Source organism: Raphanus sativus, chromosome 6 (genome assembly GCF_000801105.2).
Source record: "Raphanus sativus cultivar WK10039 chromosome 6, ASM80110v3, whole genome shotgun sequence".
NCBI lineage: Eukaryota > Viridiplantae > Streptophyta > Magnoliopsida > Brassicales > Brassicaceae > Raphanus > Raphanus sativus.
In genome coordinates this window covers 2,539,051-2,552,144 of record NC_079516.1, presented here as the reverse complement: position 1 = coordinate 2,552,144, position 13,094 = coordinate 2,539,051, and the positions used below count along the sequence as shown (strand labels likewise).

General features: G+C 35.1%; 3 protein-coding genes and 1 pseudogene across 3 annotated transcripts; 2 read left to right on the top strand and 2 right to left on the bottom strand.

Annotated features, from left to right (window-relative positions):
- Positions 1–1,264, top strand: part of LOC130496881 (uncharacterized) — a 2,665-nt pseudogene extending 1,401 nt beyond the window's left edge.
- A 2,098-nt stretch (positions 1,265–3,362) lies between these two features.
- On the top strand, positions 3,363–5,426 carry LOC130496778 (auxin-responsive protein IAA16-like). The gene is made up of 5 exons (XM_056989224.1): positions 3,363–3,732; positions 4,280–4,551; positions 4,633–4,768; positions 4,862–4,923; positions 5,007–5,426. Exons 1-5 carry the CDS (start codon positions 3,530–3,532, stop codon positions 5,042–5,044), a joined length of 711 nt encoding a protein of 236 aa, XP_056845204.1. The 5' UTR covers positions 3,363–3,529; the 3' UTR covers positions 5,045–5,426.
- A 700-nt stretch (positions 5,427–6,126) lies between these two features.
- Positions 6,127–8,712, bottom strand: LOC108806836 (uncharacterized). The gene is made up of 10 exons (XM_018579037.2): positions 8,552–8,712; positions 8,269–8,331; positions 8,019–8,192; positions 7,802–7,933; positions 7,578–7,717; positions 7,396–7,482; positions 6,900–7,325; positions 6,641–6,811; positions 6,479–6,558; positions 6,127–6,378 (listed from the first exon to the last, which is right to left on the bottom strand). Exons 1-10 carry the CDS (start codon positions 8,580–8,582, stop codon positions 6,318–6,320), a joined length of 1,365 nt encoding a protein of 454 aa, XP_018434539.2. The 5' UTR covers positions 8,583–8,712; the 3' UTR covers positions 6,127–6,317.
- A 790-nt stretch (positions 8,713–9,502) lies between these two features.
- Positions 9,503–10,672, bottom strand: LOC108807502 (F-box/kelch-repeat protein At3g04660-like). The gene has a single exon (XM_018579789.2). The coding sequence runs from the start codon at positions 10,663–10,665 to the stop codon at positions 9,514–9,516; it is 1,152 nt and encodes a 383-aa protein (XP_018435291.1). The 5' UTR covers positions 10,666–10,672; the 3' UTR covers positions 9,503–9,513.
- Between the last annotated feature and the right edge of the window lie 2,422 nt (positions 10,673–13,094).

The window sequence follows — 13,094 nt, the reverse complement described above, 5'->3', positions numbered from 1 at the left end:
AGTTTATTATTAACTAGTTTCTCTGTCTCTATTACCAACTTTTTTTTTTGTTCGCGTGAATACTTGTAATAAGATGATTTGAGTTAGAAACCGAGTTTTGTATAAATAAAATAAAACTATTATAGTTTTGACATTGTTTGATCTTTGCCCTGCTGTTTTTTTTTATGAGCATGAAGATTGATTTAGTTGTTGGTTTGGTGTAGGGTATAGAGAAGATGCAGGTTTGAACTTAGAGAGTGATGCTGATGACAACTCCTAATCTATATGTCCTTTCAAACCAAGTTATCAAACTACATTCCTTTGCTATCAAAGGCCCTGAAGACGATGGTAAATGCTTTTTATATTATGAATGTGATATAGGTTATTGTGATTTTAGTCCTGCCTTGTGTTGGTTAACTGTGTCGTTGAGATTAACTTTTGACTTTTCAGGTCCTAAAACAGTGAAGTTTTTCTCAAACAAAGAGCACATGTGCTTCAGGTAATGTGAATGTTATCTTATTCGTTATCAAACTCGATGATTTTCAAAGTTTATTAACTTAAAACTCTTTAATACAGCAATGTCAAATGATTTTCCTCCAAGTGACACCGCTGAACTAACTGAAGAAAACCTCAGGTATAAAGACATTTTTTGAAATCTAACTTTATTCATATAGTGAATGATCTATCTATTTTGATTGAGACCTTTCTGTTCAAATCCATTTGCAGGGAAAACCAGTGGTCCTTAAATATGTAAAGTTTCAGAACGTTCGTAGTAAGGCTTTTTTTTTTATCATGTTCTTTGTTTTATAATACTTACTCAGCAAAATCACAAGGTCGAAGTAACCTAACCTGTTTTATGTATATGTAATTCAAAGCTTGACGATCTTCATTGAAGACAACCAATCAGGTTCTGAGGTCACAAAGGTCCAGAAAGATCGCTCTCTACGGTTCAACGTAAGTCTCTCAAAAAAAAACTTTTGTTTACTACCTGAAGAGACTGTTCAGCTTAGGCGCTTAGCTCTTTCTATACCTTTACTTACAGGGTGGAGACTACTGATAATGAAGGTTTGAAAAAGATTGAAGATCACTGAGCAAACCAAAAGGGGTTATAATGATAATATGATTGTTTTCACTTTGGTTTCTAGTCTTCTGTTACTGGTTTCTTTTCTTCTTCACTTACTTTTTCAAGTTTTTTTAAAAAATTGGAATGGACTTAAAACTTTCCATTGTCTATTGTTACCAGTGCGAAACGAATTCTAAGCTGAATAAACATTATTTCCAGTTACATATATTTTCACGTTAAATAAATAGGTCAGAGACTTAACCTAGTGACTGCTCTTGGCATGTTAAGGAGGCGATGTACTAAGTGAAACTACAATCGATGAGTTGGGCATTACTATTTGAGATCATCTCCTCAATGTCTCACCAAATACAAAAAAAATCTTTAATCAACGGCCCATGTAGGCACTAAGGGAGTGAAAAACGACCACTGTTAAGGGGCCTTAACCTTAAGGCGATCAGGCCTGATCGAAGGCCATATTCATTATCCATATTCATTCAGGCATTTTTTTTTCCATTCAGGCATTTTAGTAGGAACACTACACACGTCTGAATTTGTAATGTTATTGGACAGTGAAACACAAGACATGATTTTCAATGGCCCCAGCCAACACGAGGGTGCGTCTCTGTCTTTATAGAGTCCCATTTATTTCCTCGACCTCACATTTATAGAGGGGATGTATACAAGGGATAAATAAACAGTAGCGGTCTTTGTTGATTCGATTTTTCTTATTATATTGTTTATATACAAATATTATATTCTGGTAATGTAGATCGAGATGAATTCGTTGTCAACTTGACATACAATTTATTAGGTCAGATTCTTCCATCGTAATCATACATGGGCATGATGATGTTTAGCAATAAATGATGTTGATTGTTGGACGATCATTGATATTATAACTTTATAATTTGCAAGTGAGACATTTATTTTTTTATTTACGCTAATATTATTGTGCTCGTTCGTAAAATGTTGATTATTTCTACGGGTTCATGCATAGAATAGATGCTCTATAATCACATTGCTTTTAATTTGCTATGTCGTACAACGCTCCACTTAATACACCGTCGAGTTACTCATTTTTAATACATCATTATATATATATTAATCCCAACTTTATATTATATATATACTAATCAACGATCAAAGGAATGTTAATTAACCGCTATTTTCTTTTGAGTTTACACAATCCATAATTTGACAAACAAGACAGGCACATGTGAGAAGTATAGTACGAAAACGCTATGGCAGACAAGACTTTCGTTTATTTTACATTTAAGTTTTATATATTTCAATCATTTTTTATATCTAAATAAGTAAAATTTAATGAAAATATTTATCAAACACTGTAAAATAACGAATCCTACAATCAATTGAAAACCTTTGGGAATGGCGGGTCCTACAAGAAGGACACCGAATCCATTGAATCAAAACACATGTTTGAAGCTGACAGCTTTCTATTTATATCCTATATGTGGGTCCCATATCGTCTTAGCTGTCATTTTGTTCCATTTTAGTTAATTTCCGACAGAACACTCTTTTGTTAATATTATTGGTTTTATTTTCTTCTGTATTGTAGTTAGAGCTAATTGGGTCAAAAACATAGGAAAGTCAGTTAATTAGTAAAATAGATACTCCCTCCGTTTTCACATTAAATGTCGTTCTGGAAAAAAATTTTCGTTTCAAAATAAGTGTCGTTTTAGAATTTCAATACAAAATTTATTAATAAGATTCTTCAGTCTATTTTTCTATTGGTTGAAATGTGGTTAGATGTATATGTAATTGTGTTTTTATCTTGGAAATATATAAAATCACATGTTTTATTAATATGTGTACATAAGTTTAGAACGATAAATAAAACGAAATGGAAGGAGTATTAACGTAGATGAAATTCTATACAGCCGTAGTCCTGAAAATTTAAAACTGTTTGATTAAAGTACTAAAACCCATGTTGACCAAAAGTACTAAAAACCAGAGAAATACAATTTCTAGTAGTGATAAAAAGCTAAAATTAACTCGTATTTAACGTTGAATACATAATAATTCTATTACTTGTTTTTTCTTTTGATGGATATATACGGGAGTTTAGTTTCAAAAAAAAAGATATATACGGGACAAGGAAAAACTGTGCCAACATGGCCTTTGCCGACTAGCTTGGCCGCAATTATTCTGAGAAAAATGACGCCACTCGTGACACCATCTTCTCCCGACAACTACCTTGAAGGTCCAACCAATCCCAGCATTTACGTGGCAGCATCACAACCGTTCAAAACATAATCATTAGCTTGATAATTTCGATATATATTTTATACCACACACGATCCAATATGTATCCCCTCGTAGTTTCAACACATTTCATAATCTTCTCTCTCCCTTCAAACGTTTTAGTTCCAAAAAGAACTAAAACCCTAGAAGCAGAACAATCTTTAGTCTCCAATTCGTTTTCTGGTTACCTAATATAGTACGTGTTGCTAATCCTTATTAAGTAAGATGATTAACTTTGAGGCAACGGAGCTGAGGTTAGGGCTGCCGGGTGAGAATCACGGAGGAGCCATGACTGTGAAGAATAATGGGAAAAGAGGATTTTCTGAGACTGTTGATCTCAAGTTGAACCTTTCATCGACGGCTGTGGATTCAGTTTCCGAAGTTGATTTAGAGAATATGAAGGAGAAGGTCTTAAAACCACCGGCCAAGTAAGAAACTAATTTTAATCTATATTTCTATTTATGTTAATTTACTTTATATATATTGGCGACTCTTTACTTATATGGGTTGAGATAATTAGATTATTTGTGGATAGACTCTGTAAAATTAGATGATACGATCCGGTCATGGTTTAGCTAGAGATGGAAACATAGGCTTTAACACACGCTGAATGAGTAAGCTAATTAGAGTAACATTATGCCAGAAAAAAAGCTCATATGGTTGTGATTTTTCATCTCTTTTCTTTAGTTTTGCTCCATGTTTTCAATAGCTTTGCGAAGGTTTATTTATATTTGATTTGTAAATAACCTTCCCTAGCTAGGATGTGAGTGCATGTTTAGGTTTTTGGTCGGGAAGAATTAAGAAAAATACAAAACATAAGGAATCTTTACTTTATATACTTGAGAAAAAGATAAAAAGTTAAACTGATACTGACGACTAGATCCACCTAGCATCTAACACGTGTGAAGCAACTATATAAAACACATTGATTAATATAACTGAAATTAACAATTTACTAAAATTGTGGAATTTCAGGGCACAAGTTGTGGGATGGCCGCCGGTACGATCTTTCCGGAAGAACGTGATGTCATGCCAAAAGCCAACCACCGGAGATACCATCCAAGCAGAGGAAAAGACTTCCGGAAGCAGCGGAGTTACCTCCTCTGCCTCCGCTTGTGCTACCGCAGCTTACGTGAAGGTTAGCATGGACGGTGCACCGTACCTAAGAAAAATTGATTTGAAACTCTACAAAACTTACCAAGATCTCTCCGACGCCTTAAGCAAAATGTTCAGCTCTTTTACCATAGGTAAATACTATTTAAAACACAATCCCCTATAAAATGTCTTCAATTCTTTATTTAATACTATATTGTAAACTTTCTTTACAGGCAATTATGGACCACAGGGAATGAAAGATTTTATGAATGAGAGTAAATTAATCGATATTTTGAACGGATCAGATTACGTTCCAACTTATGAAGATAAAGATGGAGACTGGATGCTTGTAGGAGATGTACCATGGGAGTGAGTATTAATTAATTTATATTTACATAATTTATTAATTTATGTTGCAGCTATAGACAAATATTAATTACGTTTTGTTTGGGCTATTTTTAGGATGTTTGTTGATTCATGCAAACGCATAAGAATTATGAAGGGGTCAGAAGCAAAAGGACTTGGTTAGTATTCTTAATCCAAAATTTACTATATATACCATAAGATGTGCATTTTTGTTTGTTAATCTAGTTTCTATTGATTGCAGCTCCAAGGGCTTTAGAAAAATGCAAGAACAGAAGCTGAGTGATTGCCCCAAAAAGGCAACAAAGACCGGTTAGATCCGGTTGGATATCTCAAACAGAGAAAAGCCAAACCGGCTCGAGTTACCGTTCCGAGCAGAGAGTTTGCGTATAAAATAATATTTTGATGAACTACATTTTTAAATTTAACCCTTTTTTGTTATGTATCATCTTATATAATACATATATAAATATGTATATTTTATTAGGTTGCATCTATATATTTCCGTTTTTGGACAACTTTTGTTTTTGTGCATTATTGTATTGTCTATATGGTATATAAACCCTAAGACATCGAATGTGTTACATTTACGTGATACTAAGACATCATATACCCTAGTGTATTTCATTATTTGTTTTTTTTCTGCAATATATGCTTTATTTCATTCTGGCCATTTTTATTTATCTTTCTACTGTATATGTTTATTTATTTTAATAAGTTAGATCGTTAAATGACATGAAAAAGTTAATGATCGTAAAAAAAAAAAGTTTCTCCAATTTTTTCGTGTGTATAATTTTGGCTACTACACAGTTAGTGTTTACATATCTTGGATCATCCACCCATACATTTTTATAACAATCAATACAGTAAATTATACGTTGATCTTAAGATTTATTTTTAATTAGTTAATTTCCAAATGAGTACTTAGTTTCTACATTCACCTAATTAATTTATAGTATCATTACAAATACGTAGAGTAAACACTAACAAATAACCCATTTTCAGTCATATCAATGTTCTTGAATACTGTATTACATTTTACTCTAATTTTTGGGTATGTCTTCGTTGAAACATTTATGAAAAAACATTAAATAGATCAAGGTAATGTGTGACAGTGGAACGGGCCAGAGCATGTGGACAATGTAGACTTGTTGGGGAACAATATTTGCAATGAATTACAAAATAAAATTAACAATGTCTTTAATATATGCATGCTCCATTATTTGATGCTTTACGCTGTCATCCATAATCAATTGTCTCAAACAAACAATAGGGTGATGACAACGATGATAGTATTTGTTTAAATCTATTCATGTCATTTCTTGATAAATTTGGTCTTACTATTGATTAATACACCAAAAACATGCATTAACTTGTTTGTAAATTTATAACCTTAAACCAAATCCAAGCACAAACAAAACTTCGTTCCTGAAGTTTTTAGTACATTTAAGTAAAAAAAAATAGACAACTGCTTAAGGAAGAGACCAAATCACCAAGGTAAGAAGCAAATAAAAACTTCACACAGATACTAAAATAGACACATCTCTTGAACATCTTATGATTTGTCTGTAATCTTGTCCTTGCCATGAAACTTCCTTCCAGCATCTACAGCTTCTCTGTAGAACAAAGAGAGAAAAAACACACACAAATAAGTTATAAACTGATACAAAACCGGTTAAAAAGTCAAAACATCATATAATGGTTTTCAAAACAAACCTGAAAGCATCAATGAGCTCTTTGCTTTCAGGGCTTAGCAACACTCCCTCGTAAAAAGCATTGGCTGCCTCATCAAACCGCTGCAAGATTCATTTGATATAACTCAGTGAAACTATACTGTCTCAACGTTCAAAAAACTAAAGGCTTTTTTTTTTAATTTACCTGTAGCAAACGAAGAGCAGCGCCTTCTCTGAAACAAGCTTTAGGCCAATCAGGTTTTAGTTCTCTGCATGCTTTCGCATCAGATAAGGCATGCTCAGCTTGTCCTAACCGCAACCAGCAGATGCTTCGGTTTGAGAACAAAGTATGATCCGTAGGGTCAAAATCAATAGCCTTGGTTTCAAAGAAAAAAAAACGCCACAAAAATCACATAAAATGCACTTTAAAATAAAGGACTCAGAAAAGTGGTTCTGATATATACTTGTGTGTAGGCGTCAATGGCCATCTGGTAATCCTTTCTGTGGAAAGCGTCTTGTCCTCTTGCTTTAGCTTCTGCTGCTTTAGCCTTTGCTTCTGGAGAGACCTCAGGAAGGTTGTCTTTCTTGATCCCACTCTCTCCAGATTTGTCCTCCTCTTGTTCTTTGTTTGATTCCGTGTGAGAGAGAACTCCATCTACAGACCAATCTGAAACAGATTCAAGTTTTGTCGTCAAGGGGAAGAGAGTCTCAACAATCTTTCTGTTCTCTCTTAAAGCTGCAACTTCTAATGGCCTGTTGCCTTCCTCGTCTTTCTGATTAGGATCAGCTCCAGCTTTAAGTAAGCAGTTGATTAACTCAAGATCTCCAACATCAGCAGCAATGTGCAACGGAGTTGCACCACCAGCAAACACATTAGCTTTGGCACCTGCCTGTAATTAACAATATGAGATGTATAACAACCGAAACTAGACAACACTACGAGTTAGGAACATCTCAAACCTTGACCAAGAGCTCTAAGCAAGTAACAGAACCAGCTGCCACTGCAGATAACAGTGGTGTGACATTATCTTCAGTCTCAGCGTTAGGCTGCAAAAGTCATTAAAACCAAACAAACTTTAAGGTTTCATTGACCAATACGGTTTAGATGGAAACTAAAACTAAAGATATACACATAAGTTTACATTAGCATTGTGTTGTAACAAGACTTGTACTGCATCTTTCTGGTCATGGCCAGCAGCCCATATTAACGGCGTGCCAGACTCGCTTTGAGAATCAACCGGAACACCTCTAGAAAGCAGTTCCTTCAGCAACTCGATTTCACCTAATGATAAGCAAAACACACAACACTTCATGGCCTGAGAAAGTGAAAGGAAACTAAAACAAAGGAGTAATCAACAAACCAAACCTGTCCCAGCTGCATGATGCAATGCAGTAGCGCCTAGCTCACTAGCGATATTAGGATCCGCTCCGTGGTCTAAAAGATACTTAGCCGTATCAATCTGTCCTTGCCTCGCAGCATGAACAAGTGGAGTATCCCCTGCCAACATCATCACAATCTCATCACACAATCTCACAGATCAAACTTTCAAAGCAGTGACAAAACAGAGAAGGAAACAACGAACCAGCTTCATCTTTTGTGTCGGCGTCAAGTTTCAGCTCTTCAAGGAGATATCTGCATATCTCAGTTTGGCCTTCCCTCGCGGCGAAGTGAAGCGCACCACGTTTGTTAGCGTCTTTGACACTCTCCACAGTTTCCTTCAAGCCTTTTCCTTCTTCATCAAGCTGCTTAGCAACATCTGCTTGAAGAAGTTACATCAGAGCCCAAACAGATGAAACATAACATAAAGGCATTAATGTGATTAACGAACTCACTCTTAAGGAACTCAAGGTTTCCAGTAATAGCTGCATTCAGGAACTGCTGAACTTTCTCCCTCGCTGAAGTAACAAATCAAAGAACAAAAATTTAGAGACTTAAAGACTTATACACTCTTCAATACCAGAACAGAGCCAGTTTAAATAAGTGAACTTTATTCATCAGATCAATTCAACTAAAGACAAGTATCAAAACCCATCAAGGACTCTCTATGCATTCAAAGTTAAGAGATTGATACATCTTTCTAACATATAGAAGAAGGAAGAGAGAGAGAGAGCAGACCTGCAAGAGCAGTAGAAGCATCAGGAGCCATGTTAGACAACTAAGCTTACTTTTCGGATGGAATAACGAAACTTTGAAAGTGGGTTTGTTGTGTCGGAGTTAGTTCTGTTCGTTCGGCGAAACGAGAGTTCGTGTCTGATTTATCAGGAGGAATCTGAAGAAGCTCGTAGGCTTTCTAGGTTTTTAAGAAGATTCCAGAGGTGATTTTTTTTTATTTTTTTACTTTCAATAAATTTTGAATTTTACACCCTCGCACTATATTAATTATTACAAAACATACTCCCATTACATTAGTTGTACTAAATACCCCCTGACTGCTTGTTTTGTACTAAATACACCAATCTCTTCTCTGAACGTTCAACGCTAGATGCATAACTGGCTCCAAATTTTTGACTCCGAGTGAAAGCAACGTTAAAATTGTATATCCCACTTGGCATGAGTTACAAGAGCACTTGGAACTCGGTTTCTGTGGCAGTACCAACAAGCATCAACAGTCTGGCTTCAGCCCTTTTCTTTTCTTATATAGATGTATAGCAATATATTATATACGGTTGATAGCTTCTTTATATTGCAAATGAAAATATATTAAATGAGGCTTCCATGGCTGAAAGATGAGATCTGAATCAATGTGGAAACATATAGTCATATACACAGACACAGACACATTATTTTATTTATAACACAAAGCTTAAAAAGCAATAACTTGCTTACTTACTTTTGATCATAATCATAAGCATTTCATAGACTACTAGAGATCTTACTTGCATGGGACATTGGGCCTTGAACAAAAAAAAAAGTGATGAGAAGATTACTTTTATCAACGGGTTAATATCCTTGACAACACAAAAACTATTTCCCCTCTTCAAAATGTAAATAAAATTAAAAAAAACAGCCAGGTCCACACATAATTAACTACTATTTGTCCGAGATCTTCAAATGAAAAGCAACACAAGAGGATTAACTTACAATGACAGAAACATAGGACTGTCTACATGATCAAAATATACTTCAAGATAATTATAGGGATCTCCAATACCTTCAACCACAACTTTCTTGGCATTGTTTTCTTTAGGATTGTAACTAATGAAATAGTAGTTAACGCAACTGGGCGTTGAAAACATAAGTTCACCGGTACTAAGTGTACCCCTGAACCTGAAATATCCAATATTAGTTCCAGCTAAATCTCTCCAAGAAGGAACAACGATTGAAACTTTGAACCATTCTTGCTTGCTGGCATCTTCAAGAACCCACAGGTCAAGTGCACCGTCATTATTAATTCCACCCGCTATAGCTAACTTTCCAGTGTAGTTCACTATGCAAGGGTTATCCACAGGTAACTTAATGACGTTAAACTCTTCAGATATCAGATCGAAGCTTATCAAGGCTCCTTCATTTTGTATCCAAGCATAATAGTACAGTATCCCATTTATGCATAGCCCTTTAGTAGGTAAATTAGTACGAGTAGGAGGAAGATGTGGATGCTTACATTCAACCATTCTCCATTTTCGTTGACCTACTCCTAGAGTGTACACTTGATGCTCTTCAGATACAACTCGTGATCCTCGTTCTTGATGAACTCGTAGTACAGTCATGCACAACACTTTGTATACATCATTCACTGGATCATACCCTAAGAAAGATAATACACCTCTTCTATTAGTTTTGACTCTAGGTAACGTGAAGAGCTGGCCCGTGCTAGGGTTAGCAACCAGGACTTTCAAATCCATTGGACGGCAGATCAAGCCGCGGATGGGTGGTGAATAAGCAAACACATGATTATATGGAGTTATGTTTAGCCTATGACGATCAGAAGATGGATCATTTTGGGAGCAGGATTGTAGGAACTGCTCTTCAAGCATCTGGACTGTGAAAAGAAGACGCATCCTAGTGGAAGATCGAGCTATGTACAGATTTGTGAACTCTTTGCCTCGGATTATAGATGACCATTGTTTTGAAACTAAGACAAACCGGGCTATGGATTCGGTCGGAACTTTGAGGAGTATCTCTATTATGAGATCCATAGGAACAATGGAAGACTGATTGTTTTCATCTTCTTTCTTCGTAAGACATTGTTGATTGGTCCTGGTCGTCTCTTTCCTCTTGGCTCTTTTCATGGTTCTGTGTCTTGTTCCTTTTTGAAAAAAAATTCACTAGTAACAACACTAATATCTTTGCCAAAACAAAACAAAACCCTAATGTCTTTGAGAGACTTTGCAAATAAAACCCTCACTTTTCACGGCCATTCCAGTATCCCTTTGTATTCAAGTACTTCTTTGCAATGTGGGGTTTAATAGTTAGGAATTTGCAAAGTGAAACTTTTTTTTTTTGATAACCCAGTATCCGACCACTAAGCGTGATCGACTAGCCCACCAGGCTTATGTCCATGCCATTACAGGAATTTTTAAGCCTCCACTTAAGGGCCCCTGGTTACGCGAAGTGGTCTGGAAGGCGAGAGAAGCCCATGTAAATTCTCTCGTGGCCAACGCGGATCGAACCCAGGGCAGGCACTCCAGTCAGAGTTCCTTTACCACTAGGCCAACACGCGTTGGTTGCAAAGTGAAACTTTTTATAAGAAAATTGTCAGTTTCGTCACAACAATCCAGAAAGTCATGCAATGGAAAATTTCAAAATCTGCCTATGGTTTTGGCAGAGACTAAAATGTCCTGAAGAAGGTGAGTGTAGCCACTTTATTTTAGAATGAGTGAAATTTATTCAATCAAAGCATGAGGTACATCATGTGCATCTATTGTTGATTACTTTTTTTTTGTCACAGCTATTGTTGATTACTTGATTAGCTAAAGAATCAAAAGAATGAAAATATAATAAATGGAAAATTTGCATTTTGCATGCTGTAGAAGAATCTCTTGTCCCAAAGCAAGTTCCTAACCCTTCATCAAGATGTTTTTTCCCTTTTCCTTGAACTGTCACTTTTATTATTAAAAACGATCTTGTATATATGCTAGATCAAGTTTTCATCACAACGCTCTTGCGTATCTAATCTATTAATTTAGGGTCCTATTTGAAATTACTGTGGCATGTTTTAAATTTGGACCTATTAAACATGTTGTGACTTAATATAAATTTCATGTTTACAATCTTATATATGTTGACCAATTTAATTAAATTAAACCAATTAGTTCACAACTAAACCTATTAAATTAAACAAGATTCTCCAAAAAAATTGTCGTCGTTTCTAACTTTGAAGAACAGTGAAAATAACCTAATTGATGATTCAAGTAACGTCAGAACCTGATTGATGATTCATCCGTCAAACCTTTCATGTGATTCATGTTATTTTCGATCTAAATTGGAATTAGAATTTAACTTGGATCAAGTTGCTTACGTTTTCAAGTAATGGGTCATTACAAAGTTTTAGTTGTCAAGTTTATATCTGTTATGTTTGTGAGTTTTGTTGCTTCGTTATGAGTGCTGAGGATGCTATTCTGAATTGTAGTTGAAAATCCAATAATTATTAGAGTTAAAGACTTCAACTTTTTATGTTCAAAGTTGATTTGTTGCAGGAATCCAACTGTTTTTATATCCTATAATATATGTGCTAATATGTATGTTCGTGCTTTCATGCTTGATATGTCTTTTGGAGAAGCCAATAGAACTGCAAGGAAGTATACAATACTGTTCCAACCTACTAATTGTGCTGCTTTACTTAACAACTCGCCTACAACTAAAAAAGTGTACTCTTTTGTCCCTCAAAGCGCCACTTTAAAACTGAGAGATGTTCATGAAAATAAAGGAAACTAATGAGCATTCAGCATTAGTCTGTTTTTGAGCAGTAACATCAACAGATGGATATAATTACTATGCGAAGGAGACTGATGAGCATAGACAGCTACTGAAATTATGAGACTGGTGTGAGGTGTTTTGATCATTACGTGAATTTCCAAAAGAAACGAAAGGCTCAGGGTAGTGTAACTTTGTTGATCTGTCTTTGCTATCTCTCTAACACGGAGCTTAGAGGAAGTGCCTGAAAGGGATTTGATGTAAAAGTAGCTGGTGAAAATTTCACATGCTTGAATATATGTATTTGCTGGGTATGTGTGCAAAGAGAGTATCCTTGCTGCATATATATTATATTTATATGTACATATTCCTTTATTATTATTTTATTATATATGTATGTGATCAGGCTGGTAGAACAATTTGATGGTTTGAACGGAGAGGAGGAACATGTACTTATGAGTAGAAAGAAACAACATTTTTGTTCACAAACTAAAAAAGATTTTCAAATCATTGATAAGGAGGTTGTATGTATTAGGGAGGAAACTGATTCAACAATGAAATTTCAAAACTCAGTTAAATATAGATATACATACTCTTAAGTCTCTCAAACCTCAAACACACACAAAATTTAACAAACTTGGGGACATAAGGTGAGAGATTTGACTTAGCTCTTATGGCAGGTTGTGAGGTACACAATCAAGGAACATGAAAATGAACCAAATGTGTTGGAGATGGTAAATGCATTTGAAAAACTTTAGGGAATGGTAACACTACTTGAACTGCTTATAATATAAACTAAATATGA